The sequence below is a fragment of the Lagopus muta genome, chromosome Z, assembly GCF_023343835.1.
Source record: "Lagopus muta isolate bLagMut1 chromosome Z, bLagMut1 primary, whole genome shotgun sequence".
Lineage (NCBI taxonomy): Eukaryota > Metazoa > Chordata > Aves > Galliformes > Phasianidae > Lagopus > Lagopus muta.
Window position 1 is genome coordinate 15437299 of NC_064472.1, and position 27956 is coordinate 15465254.

Consider the following 27956-nt stretch of genomic DNA (forward strand, 5'->3'; position numbering starts at 1 on the left):
GGGCCTCCAGCACAAGAAAGACATGGAATGTAGGAGTGAAATCAGAAGACAGCAACAGAGACGATTAGAGGGATAGTGCACTTCTTCAAAAAGGAAAGGCTGAAGGAGCTGGGCTTTTTCAGTACGGAGAAGAGAAGGCTCAGGAGAGACCTCTGCAGCCTTCCAGTACTCAAAGGGATCTTAAAAATAACAGAGAGATCAACTTTTTACATGGCTTGGTATTTCTATGATTTTAAAATAAAAGAGGGGAGATATAGCTTAGATGTTAGAAGGAAAGTTCTTACTTAGAAGATGGTGAGGTACTGGAATGGGTTGCTTAGAGAAGCTGTAGGTACCCCATACTTGGAGCTGTTCAAGGTGAGATTGAATGGTGCACTGGGCAGCTTGATCTAGCAGGTGGCAACGCTGTCCACGGCAGAAGAGTTGGAGCAAGACGATCTTTAAGATCCCTTCCAATTCAAGCCATTCCATGATTCTTTGATTCTATGAAGTATCTCAAGTGTGGATGTCAAATGCAGATTCTTTTTGGTGGTCCTGAGCAACAGGACAAGGGGCACAAACTGGAATACAGGAAGTTCCATATGAACACGAGAACAAACTTCTTCACTTTGAGAGTGACAAAACACTGGAACAAGCTGACCAAAAAGGTTGTGGAGACTTCTTCTATGGACATATTCAAGACCTGTCTGGACACTTTCCCGTGCAACATAATTTAGGAATCTGATCTAACAGCGGGGCTGGACTAGATGATCTCCAATGATCCCCTTCAACCTCTGTGATTGAGCGATTCTGTGATTTCATAATGCATTTGGCCTTCTGGGCAGCAAGCGTACATTGCAGTATCATGTTCAATTTTTCATCAACCAACACTACCAAGTATTTCTCATTAGGAATGCTCACAATCTAGTAGTCACCCAACCAGCATTCATCATGTTTGGAATCACCCTGACCCAGGTGCAGCACCTGTCAGTAGGTCTTGTTATACTTCATGATGTTTGCATGGGTCCTGCTCTTCTAATACATAGCTATCTCTACCAAGACCTTCTTGGAGATGAGAAAAACATGACGGTTCCCTCAGAGGCTTGGAAAATCTGCAGCTTTATATATGTATAGTCAAAGGGGCCATTCCAAGAGAACAGCAGACACTTCAAATGCTCCAAAAAGCCTGAGGAGTCCTGGTTAGATTTTTCTGTTTCCTTTGCCAAATAAATGAAATGAGAACAGTTTTATAGCTGTTGATCATCCATTGCCCAGGGAAACAAATTGTGCTCAGAGGCATGTAGAGTACACAGTGTTTACCACAAGGAACTGAAAATAATTTAAGAAGGAAAAAAAAAAAAAAAAAGTGAAGAGGAACTGGAATGACATTAAGGAGATAAACCTGTTTTCTGGTATTTTGTATTAAGTAAAAGACCAAAAATAATATTTCTGCAAACTTAAAAAAATCTCCAAATTAGTCGTAGTACTTCTATGTAGAAGCTATTTGTGAAATACCAACATTTGTGTCTCACTTTCAAAGCTTTGCTCAAGTGCTCTTTTTTTTTTTTTCTCAGAAAACTTACACTTGCTCTCTTGACATCTTAAATTCCAAGGTCACTGATGGACCTTGCTTTTCATCTATTCAAATGCCTTGCCTATACCCTTATTGAAAAACAAACAAACAGCAACAACAAAACAAAACAAACAAACAAAAAATGCTAATCATTCTTGGATTGTAGATAACAAAGTTCATATTTATTAATATATTAATTTACAAATTAATAGTTCTTCCACATTTACATTTGTTCTATCTTTTAAGTTAAAGTTTTTCATATATGTGATCTCTGTCTGTACTTGTAGGTGAAACTTCTGTGCTGTAAGTGTTGTTAAGGAATAACTTTTCAGTGTCTGTGCTAACAAAAAAGAGTAACATTTCTGATAAATTTTGGGTTTTACTGCATAATACAGAAAACCGTTTTCTTTTGTGTGTTGAAAAAAAAAATAAATCTTAGACAATGAAAAAACTAAAGATGCCTTTCCTCAAACATTTTCAGTTTGAGATTCAAACAGTATCAGTGTTAGTGCTGGTACTTCAATCCAAGCTCCCTGACTTCCATGAAAACAATTCACACCCATTAATGTACAATGTATTGTAAAGCTGGTATACATCTTCTTTGGGTGGAAGTAATTTATAACCAAGCCAAATTCCTTAAAAGTGACAGTTATCGAGAAAAATAAAGTACTTGTTGGGAAAAAAAATAAGCTGTTCTTAAGAGTACAAGTAACACTACTAAAACCGCACTATTCAAGAGTATTAAGATCAGAACTTCAGTTCCTGCAGGGATCCACTCTGCAACTGATCTTGCTCCTGTAAATGTACTTTCTAGCTATTACAAACATTAAGTTTAAAAAATGCTGATTTTAATGTTGTCTTTGACTCTTTTCTACCATATCTTTGATATGATAAATCTTAATTACAGTTCTTTTATTGAAATTATATTTTTACATAAAAATCTTTTAATGTTAAAATCATTTAATCCTTAGGCTGGGGAATTTCACTTCTTGACTGACATTCACTCCAAGTTTTAAGTTACTATTTTAAATAAAATACCATTGTATAGAATAAGAAAATGGAGGTGAGGAGAAGCAAACAGCAAGCAGTGCTTTCCCAAATGTGTAAAAGGTACAGTGAAAAGTACATGAAATACTGCTTGGGAAGTAAGGCTGATGTGACGTAACACTGCGCACTTGTAGCACAGAAGGTAAACTATATTCTGTGTTTCATCAAAAGAGGGGTGGCTAGCAAGGCAAGGAAGCTGATTGTACACTGCATCCACATGTGGGACTCCCTCCATGAGAAAGATGTGGAGTTGTTGGAGTGGGTCCAGAAGAGGGCCATGAAAATTATCAGAGAGCTAGAGCACCTCTCCTATGAAGACAAGCTGACAGAGCTGGGCTTGTTCAGCCTGGTAAGGAGAAGGCTGCTGGGAAATCTATCTGAGGCCTTCCAATATTTAAAAGGAGTCTATAGACATGACAGAAATCAACTTTTTACAAGGGTAGATAGTGATAGGACAAGGGGGAAAGCTTTTAAACTGAAGTGGGTGAGATTTAGATCAGCTGGAAGTTTTTTACTGAGAGGGTGGTGAGGTTCTGGAACAGGTTGCCCAGAGAGGTTGCAGATGCCCCGTCCCTGAAGGTGTGCAAGGCCAGGTGGGATGGGACCCTGAGCAATCTGATCTACTACTTGATCTGGAAGTTGGCAACTCAACCTGTGGCAGGGGGGGGTTGGAACTTGATGATCCTTGAGTTCTATTCCAGGATATTCAGGGATAATAACCCTGACTTCATGAAGCCCATCCCATAAAATAGACCAGTGTTTACAAATTCAGCTTTTCTTTAATACATCTATAAAATATTTATGTATTTATACATATATGTCAAATGTTTCCTTAAATTGTAATATTTTTGTTTTAACGTATAGATTAAAAAAGACCACACACTATATGAACTGAAAACACTCTGCAACCAATCAGTAGAAAAGGGCATTTAATTTCTTAGTTGACAATGTGTTGATCAGTGGTTCCAGATTAGCAGTAATCAGTTTAAAATGTTTAAAATGAAATGACATTAAAATGTAAAAACTATTAAAAACTGTAATTGTGATAAATACCAAAGCTGTTTATCCAAGGATTGATTACATAATCTAGTTTGATGACATTAAGAAATCTTTGGATTTATGAAGCCGGTGATAACGGATCGTTTGCAATGATTTTGTGTGAATATACATTAATTCACTTTTTATCCTAAAGAACGCATTCATCACATGGCACTTCTGATTTTTAAAGGTTTGTTTCCATGCCTTTTCCTGCATTACAGGGCACTCTTCTTTGTCTCATTATTTCACACAAGTCTGCTACAAATATCTTTTTTGCAATATCAATTTCTCAGCTTATAACAAATAAATCACAGAAAAGTTACATTGTGACTTCAAGGGGAAAAAAATAAAAGCAAATTATTGTTTCTCAGTATTAAGAAAGAGTTTCTATTTTACTGGAATATCTAGAGGTTTCCAGGAGGAAATTTAGTTGTCATCAGACAAACCAATTTCACTCCGTTGCTGTAGTAATTCCCTTAGGCATAGCTTATCTTCCCTCAGCTATACACTTGAACTAAACTATAAACTGATTTAGAAATCAATCTTAACAAGCAAACTATTGGACAGATAATGCTTGTTTCCAAACTTTTGACTCAGTTCTTCTTTCCTGTCACATCACAATCACTGTGTGGGTCACAGAAATGGTCCTCCCAGTTTACAAGGGCCTGTTTTATAACTGTGAAACAAAGACTGACTTAGGAATAAAGTGAAATGGTTTCTACAGTGATGTTTGACTCAGACTCTTAGTTCTCCTCCAGGGCAGCAGCCTCTCCCTACGAGAGCTTGCCTTGCAGTGAATTGCACACATCCATGCATAGCCATAATTGCATTTGTATTCTCCTGAAAGCAACTGAGATATAAACTAGTAAAGACAGATGTAAATATTGATGGGATATAAGTGGTCTGAGTCTATACTAGTAAATTACAGTGTATTAGAAATCATCTTGAAGCTCAGGAACTTTGATGACTGTTAGAAACACTCCTGCAGTGGAGCCATGTAGCGCTCTCTAAAGTTATTTCAGGTCTACTTGGGAGCAGTTTGGGAAATGAACCACTTCTTCTAGGCCAGCCTGTGCTGAAACCCAAATAAGATTAATACTATAGACACTGTAAGTAGCTCCTGTCCTAGTTCTATGCCAGTGCTCAGCACCTGGCTCCTTTTATTTACTAGCGTGGAAGTAGCTATGCAGCCTATAAAACCTCTGGTTTTAGCATTGTCACAGAAAGTAATTGCATGAAATGAATGCAAAGCAGGAAGTAGCTTCAAAAGTTAAAGAGAGCATGAAGCATCCTTGCTAATGTGGCAGGACATAGTATCTTGCAGCACTGTCAAAGCCCCTTAAAATCTTGAGGAGATAAAACCCTTGGTCAAAATTACTGGGAAAACTGCATCTTTTCCAAAGGGCATTTGATTAAACTGTATTTGTATCTAATATAACCCTAACAATGCTTATTTCTAGATATTTATCTACAAGTTCTTATTTCCAACAGCTTCTTAAAGATTTTTTAAATTGAATAATTACTTAAAATATTATTTAACTAATCAAAGAAGTATGCTAAGAAAAGGCTCTGCTTTCTTATTTAGGACACTTTTAATTAGTACTTCAAACAGAACTACAGAAAACAACATGTGTTTCTTATCAAATCCTGTAGCAGAAATAGACTGAACTTGCAAAAAAGCTTTATTGATTTCAGAAGTTTCCCATGTTTTGAATTTGGCATCTACACATCTTGAAATTCCAGTTCTGATCTCATATTTCAGAAAACAAGTTGTGTCCATTAGCAGTAATTAGCTTATGTTATCTAAATTATACACGTGTTACACAGACATCACACTAGAATTGGGCCCTTACGTAAAATGTATCCACCAGTATGTTTCTATACAGATACACAGGATACATTGTTGTGCATCAGTTAGTCGCATAATTTTCTCTGGCTTCCACAGTACCTTAGGTTGACAGTCAGTTAAAATCTCAGTAATTTACAGCAAAATAATATAACGTAATTTCAACTTTCAAATGAGTTCTTTTAGTACCACAACAAATAACCAAGGTAGTCAGTGGAAAAGCTGTGCAATGCCTATTTTGTTTTCAAGTACATGCCATAGAGAATGTACTACCACACGACATTTATACCAACATAGCTTTTACTGCTAAAAATCTCGTGTTTCTTAGAACTAGTAAATAAAGTCAAGGTGGGATCAGAGTTGGAAGACTAAATATCCTGCTGCTGTTCTACAAATCTCTGAAGTGCCAGGAAAAATAATATATTTTAGGAAGTTTGTATGTCTATTGATTTAAAAAGAAAAAAAACCCAAAACTGGATTGGTAAGCCCAGTGGAATAAACAGATGTCTTCAGAATCTTCTTAACATTTGTCTTTGTAGATATGTGCACAGATAACAGATGGTGCAAATGACTCAGCATATACTTTCAAAACCAATATAGGCAGAAAGCATTTTTATAAGTGTTTGGCATTATGTTTAAAAAAAAAAAAAAGAAAAAAAAAAAAAAGGTTCAATTGGAGGAGCAATGACTACATATTTACTTTGTCTTGAGTTACCTTTTCTGAATTGGTTGCAAATACTGTCAATGACAATTTTATGTTACAGTTTTTAGTTCAGCGGTACAATGACTTTACTGTCATTACAGCTTATTCATGTTTTGGTGCTCTGTCTCTTGCACTAGCCATCAAACAAAAATGTAGAAGTGTAAAACACTTTTTTTTTTTTTTTCTCTTGATGAAGAAGAAATAATTGAGTATTCATCATTAAAAATAAGCAGGAAGAATATCTCCCTGTGATTACATTTTTGTAGTAAGAATTCATTACTTTCTTTGCGGAATCGGTATGGAAATTCATTAAAAGCAAGAGAAGTGCAAACATTTGTCTTTAGCACACAGCTTTGTCTTGCACATATATTTGAGTTATTATCTTCACATGCGTAGGCCAGTGGCCTTCAAAAAGATGGTGCACATCAGTAGACATTTGTAAGCTTAGCAGCTCATTGAGGAGGTATCCCTGCACATTGCTCAATGCTGGTCTTTGGTGATCTCTATCTAATCAGGGATACAACTGTAGATTCTTACAGCTGTACCTATATTATCACAAAATTAAATCTGAGGGGAAAAGTTCTTTTTTGTTTTCTTTTGCCTTTGTGTTAGACCACTTTGATTCATCCTTTTTTTTTTTTCAGGTCATTGGGTCCAAAAGACAGGAATGGATGACAAAAAGACAAGAGGATGTTTCTAACACACTATTTGCGTTTAAAATAATATTCCATTCCTAAGGATTATTTTAACAAGAAAGAAGTCGAAGTCAAGATTTGGCAGACTTCAGAATTTTTATTCTGAGAGCACTAAAAAAAAAGCATAGGCTGTTAAAAGCATAGGCTATGTCTGTTTTTCCCATTTAAAGTCTAACACTGCTGGAAGCGTTCTCATGCTATTTTCACACTAATTTGTTTGCAGTTTTTCAGAAAGTGCTGGTTTTGGCTGGGACCAATTGATATTCTCACAGGCAGCTCCTGAGGACAGTCGGCACAGGTCAAGATTGACCCATGATCAGCAGCTCACTTGTGGCCAGCTTGTCTCAGGAAAATGGCCACCACAGGTATACAGCTTCCAGGAGAAAAAACAAGCCAGGGCACATTTCATCTACCAGTGTTCATGCAGCCCCTGTGCAAACAAATCAGTGATAAATCTGGGGACAGATAAAAATGAGAGATTTTTCCAAAATGTACCTGTTGTCTTATCTAAGCTTCCCTGCATGATGAGAGAGCAGAATTCACTGTAGGAGTCTGCAGCTCAAAAGGCTTGTGTTCCAGCTCCTTTAAGCTCTCACAAAGAACACAAGTTTTTTCTGCAAGGTGACATCTGGGTGCTATAGACCCTGCCTATCGCTTGTGGCAATTTTTGAATATTTTTGCCTTCAAAGTTTTTAGGTGGCATCATTTTTAGTAGCAATAATACCACCAGAGTGCATTCCTTCTTTCCTCCTTTGAAATTTTGGTCATTACCCAAAATACATCCAAAAACCAAAGCCTTTACAAATTCTTATCTTTGAGACTGATAATGTTGCCATGCCATTATATGCTGAATTTTGTTCTTGGACCTACTTTTTTCCCCCCCAAAATTGATCAAACATCCAATAATGTTATAAAGACCTTTGTGTTACTCACAAAGTTACACAAAGTAACTTACAAACTCAAAGTTTGGTGAAGTTCCTATCACACTATTTTTAATCCTGAAATAAACTCTGCATCCTCACTTTAAGGGAGGGACTGCCTGGAACAGACACAAAAGTGTTCACGAAGGGGCAATTTGTTGTAATGACAGTAAATACACAGTAATTATTATGAAGTCACAATAATTGATTAAAATAAGTAAGTACATCTACAGGTTTCTGTTTAAGTGGGTAAAGAAGGCATCACAGAGATAACTACTTTATTATTAAGAATATAAAAAAGAAGGAAAAAAGAGTCAAAAGAATGGCATGCTTGATGAAAGAATGTATAAAGTCTCTTTTTCTGCTCCTTTCAGACTGTGGGAGTGGATATGATGCAAAACACTGTTTATTTAACAAACCTCGAGCACTGAATCAAGCCATTTATGAAATGCTTTTATAATTCAGCCACTGAGAAAAGCTTTAAATTTTCAGCAGCAGTTACCTGATAGTCAGGAACAGGCAGAAGATAACGTGAGCTTAATATAGAGCCATTCCAGGAGATGGCTGAAGGAGTGAAGTGATATAAACCTGACTCATGACTCCACAGGATACTGCTTTACTAAAAACTGTAACATAAAATTGTCATTGACAGTATTTGCAACCAATTCAGAAAAGATATATCAACAGAAGAAGCTATATCTTTACATTCTGTGATCCATTCAGACTAGATGGCAAATTATGTGGAGCATCTGATTTGAAATAAAATGACAAATGGAAAGGAAATCTCTTTTGCAAATGAATTTGTAACATTCTGAGTGCTCCTACTGCAGATTGAATCAAAGGGATTTTGAAGCTATGCAAACACAGTAGAAGAAACAACTAACTTAGTAAGTAGTAGAAAAGGCTTTTATTAAGAACAGGATATGAAAATTTGATATTTAAATTGAAAGGTGGATAGACAGATATGCACAAAATCATAGTATCGTAATGATCTCTCACTAAGAACATATCAAAATACTGAAAGCCTGATTTTGTTAAGAATACTTTCACTCTTGCTCAATATACATGCAAACTGTAGCAAAATACTTTTTTTTTTATAAGTGTTTCAGAAATATGCCCTAAGAAAATTAAAAAATATATATCTTTAACTGCAGATCACAATAGCTTAAAAGATACTGACATAATTTACTCAGGCGAATGTGCCTACACAGGGCCTGAACTTGGTTTAATCTTAAAAGGTTTTTAAGGTGACTCAGTATAAGAGGCAGGACTAGGATTCATGAGTGCTTTATAGACTCCAGTGCTTTATAGATTCCAGTGCTTTATAGAATAGATTATTTCTACAGCAAGGCAATACTTGGTACTGCATAGGAAAATTCAAATATTTTTTCCTTAGCCTTCTATCGTATATTCTTTCGTCTTTAACTACTGTAACTCTTACAGCAGAGATGAAGTGCAGTTTTTATGCATTCTTCTAGCTGGTATTGAAAGCAGCACTTTTCTTGTCAGTTTTTCAATTTGTTTCCTAATGTGATACCTTTGAGACTTTAGGCTACATCTGGTTAGTTTACAGTTCTTCAGGAAATTAACTTACTAAATATCTGAGACCTCCTGAGGGCTGATTTGTGTTTCTGGTAAATCACAGTCCTTCATCAAACACTATCTCCTACAAATAGCTATGTATTATTTTATTATGGAATGACAACGACAGGAAGCAAAGCAGTTTTGTAGTAGAGCTTTTCCTTTGGCTATATGTAAAAAGTAAATATTGGTGTCAAAGTAAACTGGCAGGATTTAGATCAGAGGCTTTTCTTTTTCTGAGATGTCATCCGAGTTTCACTGATAATGTGTTCTTAAATTCAAATGCTCTAACACTGCAAGTACTTCTCAGTGTTTACCAGGAATTCCAAAATAATAAACTGAAGAAAAAATGATCTAGCAGCCCGAAACCAATGCACAAAATCACAAAATTATAGTATCATTTTTGTTGCAAGGAACTCTTAAAGGCCACCTAGTCAAACTCCCTGGCAAGTAATGGGGATGCCTACAGCTTGATCAGGTTGCTTAGAGCCTGCTTCAGCATGACCTTGACTGAATCCAAGGATGGAGCATCCACCACCTCTTTGGGAAACCTGCTCCTCTGTTTCACCACCCTTACTGTAAAAATTTTTTTCCTGAAACCCAGTTGAAATCTCTCCTCATTTAGTTTGAAACCATTTCCCTTTATCCTTCACAACACATCCTGCTAAAGAGTCTGTTCCCTTCCCTCTTACATCTGCCCTTTAAATACTGAAAGGCCACACTCAGGTCACCTTGCAGCCTGAGGCTGAACAGTCTAGATCTCTCATCCTGTCCTCATAGGAGAGGTGTTCCATCCCTTGGATCATTTTTGTGGCCTTCCTCTGGACGTGCTCCAACAGGTCTATGTATCTCCACTACTGAGGACTCCACATCTGAACACAGTACTCCAGATGAGGCCTCATCAGTGCAGAGCAGAGGGACAGGATCACCTCCCTCAACCTGCTGACAGTATTTGTTTTGATGCAGCCCAGGGTACTGTTGGCTTTCTGGGCTGCAAGGGCACATTGCTGGCTCATGTCCAGCTTACCACCCACTGAGCCCTTTTCAGCAGGGCTGAGCTCCTTCCCTTTGTATCCCAGCTTGTATTGATAGCAGGGGTTCGTGGTGACCCAAACACATGATCTTGCACTTGGTTTTGTAGAATCTCATGATATTCTCCTGGGCTCCCTGCTAAGCCTGTCCAAGTCTGTCTGGATGGCATCCTGTCCCTTGTGTGTGCTGACTGCAGCACACAGCTTGGTGTCAGCCACAAACTTGCTCAATTCCACTGTCAGTGTCTCTGATGGAGTTATTAAAGAACACTGGTTTGCCTTTCCCAGGCATCTACTCTTGACACTCTGAAAAGCGGCCAGACAGGCTGTAAGTTGGAGTTTACATGGCCACTAGGTTGGTCTTGAAATCCCATGTGAATGCACACTCAGCAGCTGAATCTTCAACTTGAATGTAGTCATACATAATTGTGCAGTTCTCAGGACTTAAGCATAAAGGTAAAATGCTGTGCTGTATAAACTACACAACAAACATCTATAGATGTCCACATGGATTTTGTTGTCTCTTGAAAGAGACAAAGTGCATTTCAAGGTTGGGTATGTTTCCTTATATATTATATTATCATTCTATTTATTATATTATTAATATTTATTATATATTATTATTATTATTCTATAATACAGAGAACACAGAGGGTTTACCTTATTGTCTTCTTTTCTCTGCCCACCTTCCTACTTCTTCCTCCAAGCTTTTGTTATTACTTACCTGAAAGTAAGGTGCACTAAAAACACTGATTCATTATTCTCCGTCCATGTTTGCTCTTGTATAGACAGTTTCCTTGCATTATCTGCATTATTCTGCATGATCTGTGAGCATATCAGTTAACGCTTCTTTTCTCATCACATGTAGTTTTCAAATAAATATATTCTTTGTTGCTGATCAGGGAAATAGCATTTCAACAATGCCATTCATAGTTCTGAATTACCCACCTCCACCAAGATTTCCATAATGTAAAGGAGAGGGAAAGATGTAATTAGAATAGGTCGTATTGGTAAAGATCTGTGGTCAAGTCATAAATGGGTATTATTCTTCTATTCTTTGTTTCTACAGATTAGTCAATATAGTGAAGAACTCAGTCCTAAAAGAGAAACTTATAATGGGTCTGATTTTAATTTAGCTAACTTCCCTTTTCACTACTCAGTAGTTTCAATGAGACAGCTGTTCTATTCATAGAATAGCAGTAATGCCATTTGACTGTATGCTTGGAAGACATATGGGATACTTCCAGAACTGTAACGTGATAAGTAAGAAAAAGCCTCTCTCTGAAGAATGAAACCGTACTCCTCTGATTAGAGGAAGATCCTCAAAAGTATCTTGTGGATCAACTATAACATCCACCTGCTGAGAAGTTTAAAGGAGTTTGGGTTCCTCAGTTCACATACAGAGAATGAAAATGTTCTGACTCAGATTGGTAACACTGAGGCTGACAACTCATCTCAAAAGAAGAACCATGGGGAGCAGTCAGCCACAGGAGGCTATGACTGAGGGGGAGAGGAACATGAAGGACACCACAATCCTGAGCAATGGAGGATGAATAGGCTTGGAACAGTGCCTTTCATAGAGTTATTTGCATCCAGGTATCCACATTAACATGTGGACCACCTTGTCCTGGATTTTGCTTGAGAGAATGCACATTAACAGGAAAAGGCATAATAAAATTTTACATCATCTGCTTTTGGTTAATCACTTTAACAGCTACGTTAGTTGACGAGTCTCCTTAGGCTCTCTATACAGGGAGCAAAAAAATAACCCCAAATCCTGCAGATGGTGATTCAGATTAGAAGGTTAATGCAGGTGTTCTTTATCACCTTATGGGGAAACTTTCTCTCTATCAAATGCATTAAGCGCCTATTAATCTAAAATCATCTCCAGCAGCTCCCCTGCTGAGTGTTCCTGCATTTTTATGACCAGAAATGCCTCCCCACACCTTTCTGGATTAACAGTTTGGATAATTTGTTTGACCAGTAAGGGTATTGGCTTTGGGAAATCAGTGAGGGGCTCTTGGAGAGTGGCTAGGGATTTGTCTAGGTGAATTCAGTTCTTGTGCAGTAGCTTCAATGCAAATATACCACGATTGAGAGGACCAAGTGAGAGACAAAAAAGGCATCTACTGAGAGAAGAAGAATGCTTAGAGTGAAAGCTTAATATTTGCTCTATTATAGGGATTGCAGCATTACACAGGATAGAGTACACAATGAAAGCTGCAACAAGAGTTCTTGGATTCAGGACACAATATTTACATCTTGAAAGCATGGCATTTACCTTGCCACGGTTGAGAAAGGTGCTAATCTTGAAGACTCACATTATAGGGAAAATAGTGCATATTTACAAAAAAAATAGCGTACTCTACTTGCACAACTGGAAATTTTTCTTAGCTAGAATCCCCATATTTAGTGGATACCTGAAAAATGACAATTGATCTGAAAAATCTGATAATCTTCTGTGTATATATTACATGTTTATTTATAAACAAATGAAGTCCTTTTGGCTTTATATGCTCAATTGAAAATAATCAAACCATTAATCCTTCAGAGGGAACGAAAAGCATTATGAATAGCACTAAGTATGAACAGTGACAACAATAATTTATTTTTACAGCAGCCGGGTTTTGTAAGCTTCAAGTATGCAGATACAGACAAGTTTCAGCTAACCTTCAAACAGCTTCTTAATTCCAACCAAAAACTTACAAAGTTCTCATTTCACTGAAATTAGGTTGAAAATGATAGGGAGTTGAGTCCCATTTCATATTACAAAGTTATTTTCTCCCTCTGAAGTTTTACTCTAGAAGTTTCTTTCTATTTATTTTTAAAAGGACAGATTTTATTTCTCTTTATAATTAATGGTAGGATAAAGTGCATGATGACTGTAGTGTTGGAAAAAAAATAACTGCTTCTGAGTTTTTTGAATTTCAACACAGCCTTTTTGTGAATTTATTGAAACTAACACACAAGACTTCCTCAGCAATACAGATATCTGCTGGAACACTCCCAAATGTAAGTAACAGAATACTTTATAAAAAATATGCATGTATGGAAGTATTTTTCAGATCCAACCTTTAGAACTAAGTCAGAGGAAAGGAACTAAATAACTCTGTGCAAAGAAGTACATGAGAGGAAGTATATCAAAGGAGCTTTCATTATTCAAAAGAGCAAAATGTCATGTTTTTCCACTATCTAAACCTTAAAATAAAGTTGAGTGTCATTGTGGATTACAGGTGGATTGAAATGAGAGTGGAAAAGCTACATGAGTGATCTGTTGAAAACATGGGAACTATTTTCTGGTCTCATTCAAGTGACAAAGAATATTTTAGCTTGGCGAAGCAATGGAAAAAATTGCTTCAAAATATTTATATCACAGCACTGTATTAGCAGTAGTGCAAAAATTAGGTAATTGTGGTAATGAATTAGACCTGACAGTATACATCTCTGTCTTCTTCAACATTATTCACATGAGACTGTCCTGAACATTTTTTAAAACCATGTCATTCTAGACAAAGAGAAAAAATTTATTAAAGTGACATAAAAAATATTGTATGGCAGTTTATGTGGCTCTTTAAAATACTCAGCAATTTTTTAATACCAAAATTGCTGTTCTTCTTGCATGAGAAAACAAACATACAAAACAAAAAAAAAAACACTGCAAAGTATAAGAAGTGTTATATGGACCAGTGACAAAATCTGAAGAGCCTGGCATACAAAGTGCCTCACTTCAGACCTAGGCACGGAACAAAGGACCTTGTTTTTTCACTTCTCTAATGTAAAGTGTAAGCCTTTAAAGTGTCACTATTTCAGGTGGGCAATTTTAATTTCTAATTGCATCTCAGCAAGAACTTCTGTCCAGAAATACTTTAGATATCAGAACATTCATGCGTGAAAAGTGTAAATTTTACATGGTAAAAAAAGCTCAGTTAAAAGCTTTAAAATTAGTGCCCTTGAGGAAATATGGTTGTAATATTGCTGAAAATGACCTTTTGGCAATAATAGGCAGCCTCTGCAAAGCCAATTATTTTTTATACACTCTTTAAGCACACAGATCAGGAAGTTACACTGTGCACATTACCATAGATTTGGAATGGAAGAAACATAAACAAAGATTTGCTGAAGAGCAGCTGGATATAATGGTATTCAGTTGGATTTATCTACACCTGGACTTATTCTGAGAAAGCTTCTCTGGAATAGATATCCGAGCATTCAGTGCCTGGAGATTCAGTTCACCTGTGAAGAGCTGCTTCAGAGTAACTATTGCAAAGGGATGTGTCAGTTGAACCCAGAGAACTACCACATGCAGATAAACACTTACTGTCCTTTACAGAGACAGAACAAAATATCCTGATCCAGTTCCTCCTAAACAAAGGGAGTGCCCTCTTTTACAACAGAGAAACTGTATTTGGCAATGAGGTGCATAAAACTGCCTGAGTATTCATTCTGGGGTACGTGGTGGATACAATCACCTAAAATACAATAGAACCAACTTATGTTTCTGCTCTGCTTCAGTTTTTATTAAGGAAATGTTCAAATGTTAAAACACATTATGAAGCCTATTATTTTTCCCTGGGATGTCTATCAAATGTAATATTGGAGCTAACCATATTACATGCAGATTTTTGTAGTCTTTCAAGTTGAAGGCTTACATAAAATATTTCATAATTTACAATTTACCCCAAATCCCATCACAATATACTACAGAATAAAAATTCATGAGTTGGGTTGATTGTTGGCAGGGAGAAACATGGGAATTATGGTTTGATGATTAACGGGTAAATCCCTCCTTGAATCCACATCTGAGTAATTTCCTACCAGCTCTCACAATAATGAAGAAAAAGTGTGGAAATAAGTATCCATTAGGTTCAACATTTTGCTTTTGCATGCTTCCTCTAACTAATTGTTTCATTATTCTTATCCTCTGTAAGGAAGACCAGCTTTCTATCTGAAAGAAACAGAAGCACACAAGGCAGCCAACTAATTCATTACAGAAGTCTCCCTCTCTAGAAGCTATTAACTCATCAGTAGCACAATGTTACAATCAGCACTTAAAAATAGGGGCATACTACTTTAGAATCACTAAGCTAATATCTAGTTAACTAATTGTCACTGTCATCATAAAATAATAGCATCAATACTGAAACATTGAGTTTTTTAGTTACAATATAGTAAGGTAACAGGGCTTATGATAATGCTTGAGTTTTTAATTTCCAAAGCTGATAGCATTGTGTTCCAAGAACTTTCTTTGAGGCACTGATTTCAGTTTCAGGCCTTCCTGTAAATGATTTTTCACCTTTATTTTTCAATGCTGAAGGATCTGCACGTCAATAAGTTCACTATATTAGCACAGTGGGCTCTAAATGAGAACCTGGGAATATACCACTGTCAGTAAGCCATGAAGATGAATATATTTATCATCATCATTTTATCTTATTTATTATTCATCATTTTAGCTTAGTGAACCAGTGAGGTGTGATTGTGAAACTGTAAACCAGTGTGTTTTTGCTACAGTTCAAATTTATTAGAAGAAAAACAAAGCTGCCTTGCACTGATATATCATGGCTTGAAAGACAAAGATAATCTGAAATAGAAGACATAAAAAATCATAACACTAAGAAAACAGTTCGGAACAAATGAGTATTATTTTTAGGTCAAAAAACAGCAGCCACAATGGAAACAAATTTTAATCATATTGTGTAGATGCTGCATTGGACTCCAGGAACTTACTTATTATTCAGAATTAATTTACTGTCAGAAATGACTAAGACAGTTCACAAAATAAAAATGATGAAATATTTTAAACAAATACAAGGCACAGGAAATCTAATGACTGCTTTTATGTAGGCACATCAGAAATCTACTGTCAGATTACACAGTCCCAGAGTACAGGAGATATGAGTAGAATTGCAGATAGTATATCAAAAGCAAGAAGGCAAGAATAACAAGTTATTATTTCTTTCATTAGTATGTGTATTGCAGCCCAGCAAAGATGAATGGCCTCCTCACCTTTCTGAGAACAGAAAGAGAAGCATACGCCAAAACCTACGTGGGCCTTCTTAAAGCCTCAGCAATTGTAAAAAATGAGAACATTATTTGTTTTCCTCTCCACTGATCATGACACACTGAGTTAAATCAATAGTGTCCTCAGCTACTTCTTTTCTCTAACAGTCGCTAGCTTAGCGTAAAACTTTGGTACTGATGTTAACACCTGGCTTCAGTCTACATGAAGCGTATCTTGTTCTGCATGTCTACAGCATTTTCCATTGCAGTTTATTATAGCGTCAAATCACACAGACTAATATACTGTCCTAAGCTATCTTACTTTTTGGCCTAACACAGGTTGCTACTCTTTCACCTTCTGGAATAGGGCACAAACTGCAGCATTACTCTGTTATCTTGATAAAGCAGGAAGTGGCCTGACATCAGATGATGGGGCAAAGCTGTGTGCAAAAGAGAGCCATAACTCAACATTGCACAATGGCACATCCTAGAAGAGATATAATTATTGCATTCTCCGAAGAAAAACATCTTTGTCCTAGGAATGTAGATTACATAATGTAATTACTAGTGTTACCATGTTTGGAAATTGCATTGTAAATAGAGCACTCGTCTAAATTGGGAAATTCATACTTTACTAATATTTTCATCAGAGTCAATCTCAGAAATGTAGTTTCAATATTTTAACTATTTATAGAAGCATTTGCTAACTAAAGCAATAGACATATGTAAATATATGAGTATAAAATATTTTAGAGTAGTAATATATCTCAAGAGATCCACAGTGCCTCTGCTAACCACATGACTCCCATATGTTCCATACTTACTCAGTACCCAATTAAAGGTTGTGGGATATGATTTCTACAAGCATTTATTACTTTTCACTGCAAATGAAGTCAAAAGAATCAGTGCTTTGAACACTGCTCAACATCTTGCCATACAATAAAAAGTTGTTCCAATAATATTTGTGAAGCACTAAATGATGATTATCACATGAAGACCAAACGCAGAGAAATCTCAGGAGAGTCTTAGCTGTTCTAATGACTAACCACAGGGATGAAGGTGCTGAGCCAATGTATTATCAAAACACAAAAACCCAATGCTGAATAACTGTGACTGTAATCCATTCCTTGAGCTCAGATGAGTAAAGCAGAGATCTTACTGAAGTGTGTGATTATGTAATTAAAAATAATGTTCATTATTAAGAAATGCTAAGTTGATGCATTATTACTAGTTTTTGTGCATGTTAAAATTTGTTACCATAATTCCTAGACCTTAGAAACCCTGACCATCTCCTGCACTTCTGAATTTTACTATCAAGCATTTATTTAAACAATTTATTTTGTAAAGGAAAGGGCCTTCACTCTCTACAACAGAAATTCCCAGAATATTTTCATTTCAGTGGTGATACTGTCAGAGATGAGGTTCTGCAGGATAATTTCTGATTTCCAATGGTGTTAATGAGTTAATATAAAGCAAAATCCCCCTCCACCTAACATAAAGCCTAAAAAATACCCCACCAAACCCAGAGTCTGACACGACTGAACTGCAAGGATAGTAAGAAAAAGCTGTAACAAAGAAACCAGAGAACCTAAAGGGTTCTTGCTGAGCAAACATTGTCTGACTGCCGTGAGAAATGCTAGCAAAGCGTGCTCTTTCCAGAAGCTCTGCAGTTTTCTGGCTTTTAAAAAACCCAGTGTTCAAGTTCTATACTTCTCTGCTAGATTTTTTTCTAACTAAGACATTGTTACATGTAAAAAATCTGAAAATTTCAAGTAAATATCTTGCTTAGTAGACTTTGTTTTCCATACATCCAACTACTGCAAATAAAAACGTGAAAATAGAGGTCAGGATCTTCAGACACTGTTACTCAGGGACTAACACTTGAGACTTTACCGTAGATGATGGAAAAATGAAGAGCAATCTTCCAATACAGCAACAATGAATTTACTGCAAATAATTCTTTATTTTTATATATTTCTTTATTTCATACATAGATGGCTAGATGGCCAGATGGCACCAGTGGCAAAAATGTCATCACATCTTCACTTGCTTAGAAACTCTGTCTCCTACAAGACCTGGCTATAACTGCTCATCATTTGGAGCTTGCATACTGTGTTTTTGCAATTCACCACAGCTGAAAGTGAATACAAAATGCAGAAGAAAGAGTTTTACAGACTAACTATAGGAGAGGATCCTGTAGCATTCTTCCTGTTTTTGCATTTTCCTTGGTCTCAAGCAAAAGTTTTACTCCTAATTTTCTAATGAACAACTGGCTCAGACTCTGAGGTATGATAAAGCTGTTTGGTCTATGAGTCATTATGGAAGTACACTAGTCTGAGGCAATGCAGATCAGAAAGCTGAGGATAAATCACACAAGGAGCTGCAGATAATAGCCTTTCTGAGCCAAGGAGAAATTTAGCAGCATCATTAGGAAACTTTGTAAAACTTCTTCAGAGAAGACCTTGTTTAGTAATTAAACCCATAATACTGGTGTAAAAAAGATAAGGAACTGAATATATATTATATATGCATACATAATATACCCTCACAGCACTAATTGTCTGTTGTTTTATCCAGAATGGATTGGCTGGAACACGACTTACAGTGAGCATTAAAGAAAGAGCTCATGTCACTGTCTCGTATTTTTAGAGAAGTATATTTTAAAAGAACATAGGATCCTGCTGGCAAACAGTTACTAACTAAACTACTTTTAAAAAATCAATGCAACGAAATGGCAGTAATGATATGAAAGTGGGCAGGTGGAATCACAACTAGAAAAATTAAAGAAAGATACCAGCTCTGCCTTTCTTTTTGTAACAGGAATGCCAGTGCTAAGAATTGGCCAAGAAATCCAAGACGTACATACACCATCTGAGTTCATTATTATTGAGGATAACATCCCAATGTGGTCTGAACTACTCAGGGTCAAGGTTGGCTCAGTACCAGCCTGTGGCCATCTTATTTCCTTTCAAAGAGAAGCCCTTTCATTTCATTTCATAGTCAATCTGATGGTCCAATCTGACATTTTTAATCATTCTTTCAAAGATGAAAATCCACTGATTTATTTTTCTTTAATTTCATCCAGTGCCATTGTTCAGAGAGGCAGTAGGCTTGATTTCATTATTCTGTTCCTTTCTGACGTTCAATTTAACCTTTGTTCTTCCTAATAGTACAATGTGAGTAGGCCTGTGGAATCTGAAAACTTTCACATACTAGCTTCTACAGAAAAGAATGTTTCCAGAAGAAGGTTTTTAGAGGACGTTCTTGTAATCAGCAGCCTGAAGCAACGCAAGTATAAGACAGAATGCAACTGTGGCTTGGAAGAGTATGCTAGGTTGCAAAGACTGAGGAGACAGCATGTCACACTCATGGAATCTTTACTTCCTTCACCATGACATTATCTCTTAAATCTCTGGCTTGCAACCAACTAGCAGCTGTGTTGTGTACTGAAAAACTGATGTATGTGTTTTCTAAGAATAAGTCTTCAAGTCTATGATCACCATCACTAACTGTTAAAATATTATTTCAAAGCAAAGTTAGTGTATTATCCTTGTAGCCCATGTGAAAATGTTTTGTTTGGCTTGGTTTTGAATTTTTTTTTTTTTCTATGAACATACATGGATGTGACAGTGTGAGTACCTGGAAATGCCCACACCAAAAAAAACAAACAACAATCTCTACTCAAAATAAGATTGAAACTCACAGATGGGCAATTTTGCCTTTTTCAGAACAGGTGTGCAAGGGCTGCTCCAAAAGGCGCACTATTACCTATGTTATTCTGTTGGCTTCTGATAGCAAAGGTGCATGTTGGTTATAATGCAGTGTATGTCAAACCTTCCCACCAAGATCCTGTTATGTTATGTTGCCATGTGAGATGGCAGCAAAGGGCAGTCTGACACAATGATGCCTGACATGGAAGAGTGAAGCAAAAGTGTGGACCTGAATTCCTTAATGCAGAAAAATTAGAACCCACTGACATTCACTGATGAGCGCTGAATATCAACGGAGGACAGTGGATATGAGCACAGTGACCTGGTGCTTTTCAGCAATGGCAGCAACGTTTTCACATTCACATTTCATATTCACATTTCCAGCCACGTTCTGGATGGCCATGCAGATGTTTGCAAATGTGCATGCAAGCTCTTGTTCACTGCTGGTGACAGTGCGTAGTTAATGGTGGTGACTGTGCTGAAAAATGGTGTTTTGTAGCTGAGGATTTACCCTATGAAATAGTTTCCTTTGTATCTGTTGGCAGATTCCATGGAAATAAATAGGTTGCATTACTTTCAGGGCAACCTATGTATTTCAGAATTCTCTGATTCAGAAATTTGAGACAAACTCCGAATGCATTTATAATTGTCTTTACAGAATACTGCGCTAAAATCTTTGAGTAAAAAAAGAATGCATTGACAGAAAGATGCAATAGATGGATATGGGTAAAGATCTCCTCTTCCTCATGATATTGGTCCTTTGGGGCCCTTTGGGGCCACCAACAATATGCAGTGTTCATTAATAGCAGCAAGTTTGTCAGAGAAAATAAATGATCCTTTCAGAAAGGATCGTTCCAAGAGCATTTGGCCAGTAAGGAGACAGAATTGTTTCTATAAGAAAATTCAGTGTAGGCAGGCAGAAAGATCTCCCTAAGAATGTGTACCACTTTCTAAGGTCAAATGTAGCTCATATGGAAGAATTTAATATTTAAGCATTTATAAAAAGGTAAATGCTTTTTAAGTTTTTACCTATTTATATAAAAACTTTTTAAGCTTTATAAGTTAAGCATAAGCCAGGGCTTATTCCCTTTCACTCTCTAGAGTAAATTTTATCCAGATCTTTAGAAAGCTGGTAGAAAATGTACCCTTACAGAATACGAAAGAAAGATGTTATGAAGCAGAACCCACAATGCAGTAGAATGCAAAAACGTGCCAGTCAGCATCCTGGTGACCTACTTATATTGTAGCAATTCCATTTGTGAAGATATGTCACTTTTTTTTTTTTTTTTGGAAAGCTACACAGTGAGGTGTCAGCAAACATGCTGCTTATCATTAAATATGTCATTCAATGACTGCAAATGCTTGTCTGTATGACTGACAGTGTTAGTCACTAAGCTCCAACAGTAAAAGGCAGTATTACATAAAGGAACAAATACCTTATGTTTTTACAATAGAAATATGTGGGACTGTACAAGTTGCCCATCTACAGTAAAGGTGTCATAAAAATTGTGGAAACAGGCTGCCCGAGGAGGTGGATAAATCACTGTCCCTGAAGGTGTTCAAGAAACATTCAAATTTTGTACTAAGGGGCATGGTTAGTGTGGAAATATTTGTGGCAGGTGGATGGTTGGACTAGATAATCTTGGAGGTCTTTTCAAGCCTTGATGATTCTATGATTCTGTGATTCTGTGTTTTATGTGGTCAATGAGACCGTTACTTGGGACTTTTTCTGTTTGCTACAGACACGTTTCAACAACTTTATCCATGTATTTTCTATGAAAAAAGTCTGATTCATCATCCAGCTTCACAAGAAGTATTTAATTCTTCAAGGCATATGTCATACAAGGAGAACATCATTAACCTTCCTTATAAAGAAGGCATAAACAAGTTTTCTCTTTGAACTGTCTTTTCACACACACATAAGTATTACAGAAGTACATCTGTATTTCCTGTATTCTACTTAGAAAAAACTCATCCTGACAGTTAGGGTAAAGGACTTAATAACATAGCCAAAAGTTATTTACAAAACAAACAGAGGGCTATATCAGATGAAAATAACGAAGATTAAATCAACATCTATAGTCTTCTGAAAATAAAACTTAAACTGAAAACTCTAGTGAATTGAGTGTTTCCAAATGCCTTACAGTGACTTCTTTGAGGGAATGAGGATTAATAAACTAACTAAAATGGCCTCAAAACTGAAAATATTTTCTGGTTCATTTGCTGACTGTGTGTCAGCTTAGTATTGTTGGTCGTGAGGGATACAAAAGCAATCTTTGCTTATAAGTAAACAAGCCAACAAAACCCCTGAATAACTTTGAGTACATTGCAGGGCACTGTCTTACTAGGCATGTACTTAAGTCTGAGACTAACTGTTTAGAAAAATAAAGTTTAGAAAGCACAATGAAAAATGAACAATACTTACAACCATACCGTTTAGGGACACCCAGCAATCTGGTGGGAAATCCTGGAGTAACGGTACTAAAAACTGAAGACAACCATCCCAATGGCAAAGCAGCAGCATCATTCCAATTAGATTAAAGATTCTCACCACAGCACTGGCCAGATCATATGTCATATGGAAAATCTGTAGAGAAAAATTATAGAAGTGTGATGCAAATCAGAAATGAAAATTATTTACTTTTCATCACGCCGATTAAAGATGAAGAAGCAACATTCTGAACTTCAAACAAGGCAGAGTTCATTCAGTGATATTCACTAATGTGGGCACATTGATTTGGGCATGGGACTGTACATGACACACCTGACTCCTTCTTGTCTGCATCATGGTTACACAAGCAGCTAAAAAGTGTTTCGTTTAAACAGAAGCCACCAACTGAAGTACTTTTGTAAAGCCACAAACTTCTTTTAATCAAAGTAGATCTAAAAAAAAAAAAAAAAAAAAAAAAGTAAAAAAAACTTGGGAAGCTTGGAAAATTTAGTGAATCCATTGCTTGTCTGTTAACTGGGTATCTTAAGTATTCGCATAATTGTGGAAGATAAAACTTCAATGACCTATTCAGAATAGTCACATTTCCCGCCTTCTAAAAAGTAACAAAATGTGAGTGAAGAAGCAATATAGTAATTTTACATATATATATATATATATGCAAATTTTGGCTCACCAAGCAAAATGACATATGAATATTTCACAGCTCCTAATTATTGGCAGTTTTGCTAAAACACTGAGAATCCTGAAACATCTGTAGTAGCTAAGGTAAAAAAAAATAGTCATTTGGATTTTTCCATTATTGTTAAGAAAACAATTTTATTTGTATAGCCTCTTATAGCACAACATAAACATACTCTTTAGAACAAGAGCACAAAAGATGAAGGTCAACTGTTATTCCCCAGTTATGTGAAGAGACATCAACAGAAAAAGATAGATTTTTGATGGGTGCTAAATATTAGACATCATTATTGAGCCAAATAATAGAACTGAAGACCACACACACTCCAGTAAGGCATCCAGTCCATCCATTTTCTTAATACATTTGATTCTGTCCTTTTAGCATCCCAGTCTCTCACCTAGTAGATGGTACAGCAACACATCACCATGCTCCGCAGTCAGAGATCAGCCTCTGCAAACACGATCCTGCTCACTAACGTTGCAAAACACACATCACCAAAATGGAAATTCCAAAAGAATTCAAGTGTGCGTGAGAAAATTATTCTGCCCCAGCTTTCACATTGTTAAAACTGAAGGCAGTGGTTAAGTACCCATGCTGTAGATGAGTACAAGTGCAAATAAAGAGAGCAGGTTAAGATGTCTTTCAATATAATTTTCTGTTAGTGAGCGTCTGTTGAAAATAATGACATATTTCTTAATACTAAACTGTAAAACTTATGTAACTGAAACATATCTAATATATTATGCTTATGTGCGAAACATTGCCTCAAGTTAGAGCATTTTGAGAGAATAATACTACAAATCTCAGCTTCACAGACACTTGAAGCAAATTCTTAAATGTTCTCTAGACACTATTTAGTTCTTCTCAATACCTAGGAAATGACAGTAATATTTAGGAGATAACATAAATAGAAATAAACAGAAAAGTGACATTATTAAAATTTGTGCTCTTTGGAAATGTATTTAAACTACAGCTATTTAAATAGCTACAGTTTCAGTAGCAAAAGATGAACTGGGTGAGTCGGTAGTTTGTAAGACTGAAATAATTTTATTTCAAGAATGGAAATAAATAACAAGAGCACTACTGTTCTGGAGCACTAACTAACACTGAGTTTTATTTAGGTTACACTATCCCCACATGGTTATTTTATTGCACGTCTGAAAACACACATCTAAGTGTTTGTGATAATCAGGAGAAGATCTAGAAGATCTGGTTTTGTGAAACTCTCCAAAGACAATTAGACAGCAGCACAGACTCCAGGACTGCTGCATCCTTCTCTGACCTCAGCAACTACAGGCACAGTCAAGATGACTGGCTGTTCACGTGTCCTGTGATCAGAGCTGCCTAAAAATGATCTCTCTATGGATCCTTCACTTGCATGGAGCACATTTTTGGCATCAATTCATGCTATAGAGATAGCCTGAGTGTGAAAGCTCCTAACAACAGAGGATGTCCATGAATTTAAGGGCATTTTGCACTGTCATATTTTTATTTCAAATTATAAAAGATTCACATTATTTATATAGTAATATGTACTAAAAAAAAAAAAAAAAAAAAAAAAAAAAAGACGAGTGGATGGATTTGTAAATGTATTCCAGCGAACTTGCCTTGATTTTATAGGTGTACTGCTGCCTGCCTAGCGTGTGAAACTGTGTGATGGCTCAGTAAATATTCTCAAAAGGGCCATTTGAACCAGGATACAGAAGAAGATGGTACAAAAGAAGAAAAAAATCAAACCAAAGATCTAGAAGGCTAAGTTCAAAGTAAAAGGCCCTGCTGAATCAGCGAGGACTCCTGATGGGCCTGGGCTTTGCAAGGGCTATCTTGCTACAGTTCTATAACTGAGTAACTTGTTTTTCCTAAAAAGTAAGCAGCATCTGCCTTTTCATTACTGGTGTACCTTTTCAGTAATGATCACTGAATGCAGTAATGAAAGAACAGTAATATACTGAAAATAATATGTGAAACAAATCCAGTAAAGGAAATGATGGAAACCATCTGCATCTGACACTGTGATGCCATCACTTCTGACACCTTTCCATTCAGGAAATACTCCTCTGCAGCTTAGTACAAAGGATCAGCAGATATTGTTACGTATATATTAGCATTCTGGACATTACCTTTATTGCTTATCACTGTAACATGAAATCAGCATTTTCACCATGGCACGGATTAATTGTGGTGCTTTATCACTCGTCCTCTTACTTAATAGCTGTGTAGCTACTCTAATAACTGTGATAACTGTATTACACACGAAAGCTCAGTAAGAAAAAATCTTACACATGTTGAAATAACCTATTAAACATCTCTGGGTATTCTAACCAATCTCCAGTGAATAAAAGCTGTTTTCTTTTTTGAAAATTATCATGGAAATCTTTGCTTGGTTGGAAAAACAACAGCAACAACAAAAATACCAACACATTAAAATACCCAAAGCCAGCACTGTAAGTTATCAGTAACATTTGTGATGTATTGAGTTATATAGAGCTATAGACTTATAGAACTGTATTGAGTTCTCCAGTTGAAAGAGAGAGAGTTATTTATTAAAGCTAAAAGTCACACTAACCTGTTGATTGAAGACCCACAGTGCCTGTTTAATCTTTTACACTCTTTCATGAGGAACTGATTGTGATACAAGGAAATAAGAAGTAATCATTCATATTTTCATCACATTCTCTTTTTTTAATCAAAAAACACAGTTGCTATTTGTTGAACTAATCCTTACTAAAATTCCTAGGAGGAATGTAGTTTGTTAAGAGTGGAATTGACATATAGAAAGCTAACACCACTCATTTGCCCATCAGCAGATTGTCCAAGTGGAATCAAATGGATTAGTTTGGTTTCACAGCATGGGTGTGCTATACGTTTAAATTATATGTATATATATTTTTTTGAATGGATTCCTTACTGAGATAAAACTCATAAAAAATACAATTGGAACACATGGAAACGCGTAGAGTTAGGCTTCTAAACACATTACTCAGGTATCTAAATGCTCGTAGCTCAGATATCATTAAAGATTCACCATCCATAAATCACACATAAATGAGCACACCTAAAGCACATTTGAAAATCTGGCCACTTAAATATTCAGCCATCAGGCGCAAATTTTTAATAGTACATTTACAAAAAGAAATGACTTCAGCAACATGAGAATACTGCAAGCAAGAAAAAATGAACATTTCTTTGAGAACTAACTCTTCCTATACTATCATTTCACATAATAAAAAATACTTAAGAGATATCTCTTCTTTTACTCTACCACTCAATTTGCATTGGAGATTATACTTTTTATTATTATAATGCATTTTTTGTTGTTCTGTCGGGGCTTTTTTTTTTTTTTAAATATTTTTACTGTTAACAGCTTCCAGCTTCCATACACTTTAAAATTATGTTTAATAATAATCTGTGATTTATTACCTCACTTCTGGAAACCCATAATTTCTTCCTGTATTATTATTATTTCTTAAATTTTTCCCTAACGAGCTGACATTGTGTCTGACATTGACTGAAAAGTAATCACATATTAGCCATTTTTCACATTTTGGCAAAATATCGTTCATTGAGAACAAGAAATTTCTCCTCAGTAAGTCATAGGCCACATGTTTTATCTCAGTTTTATTCACACTTCATTAATGACTCTCTTGATTTCCATGTGTGAAGAAGAAAGCAGATTATTCTTTTCTCACATTTGTATTGGAGTGTGTACTTTAAATTGGTCCTGCTGACTCTGATTTCCAATCCTGAGACAGAAAAACTGTTCCAGCAAGTTCCCACTCGCTTAACAGTATTTGAGGGCTGTCATATTAAGTTAATAGTACATATCTAGCTCAACTAAATGAACATAAAATCTGCTTTTGTGGAGGGCTCTAGGTTACCACTTCTGCCTTCTTATAACAGGAAAGCAATAGTTCTTCAGTTGTGATTTCTAGTTCGGCCTGATTCAGTTACATAAAATTTGATTTATAAAATTTACCAAGATTTAACTCTCCCAGAAGGGAAAAGAAAGTCTCAGGAAGTCCTGAAAAATTTATTAAAATCTTGTACCACAGAGTTGATTGAGAAACATCCTCTTTTGCACCTCTTAGAAGCACTAGAAGTGTTCAAAATCATAAAGATAGTCAAGGCTTCATCTTCACGTTCTGCTTTGAGCCTCAAGGCCACATGAAATGGCACTTGCACTAAGTGAGCTATGAGGAGCCTGGAATATTGAACCTTCTGGAGACTGAAATAGCTGCACGTGTATGCCAGTCACTAAAAGCAGACTGAGTGTGGCACTGAGCAAGGCAAGGTAAGTTCAGGATAGACTGCCAGGCAAAATAATAGTCATGAAAATCACAAGGTTTTTTGGTTCATCCTCTGGGTCAGCCCAGAATTGTTAGGTTCATTCCTCAGAGCAGCACCTAGACAGAGATTAAGAACTGCAGGATTCAGATTTTTCTACCTGAGCTAAATCTTCACTTCTAAGACAGTATTTGTAACAGAAAGCTCCAGGAAAATAAAGTATTATGAGAGGAAGACAGCACAAAGGCTCTGTTTGCATTTCTGTCTCTCCATCTGCTTTAAACAGTGAAAGCCAATCGTGACTTTTATCCATGTTATATTCTACAAACTGATTTCAAAGGACATTCTTCATAAATATCATTTGAGATACTGTGGATTGCATCCAACTCTGACCAAAGCTCATTTTTTTGGAAACTGC

At 36.2% G+C, this 27956-nt stretch overlaps 1 protein-coding gene across 1 annotated transcript in view; it reads right to left on the reverse strand.

The window, feature by feature from the left end:
• Positions 1–27956, reverse strand: part of HCN1 (hyperpolarization activated cyclic nucleotide gated potassium channel 1) — a 193395-nt gene that overhangs the window by 71743 nt on the left and 93696 nt on the right. The window contains exon 3 of the mRNA XM_048931180.1: positions 22549–22710. Within this exon, the coding sequence (XP_048787137.1) occupies positions 22549–22710 (162 nt within the window). The remainder of the gene's footprint in view (positions 1–22548; positions 22711–27956) is intronic.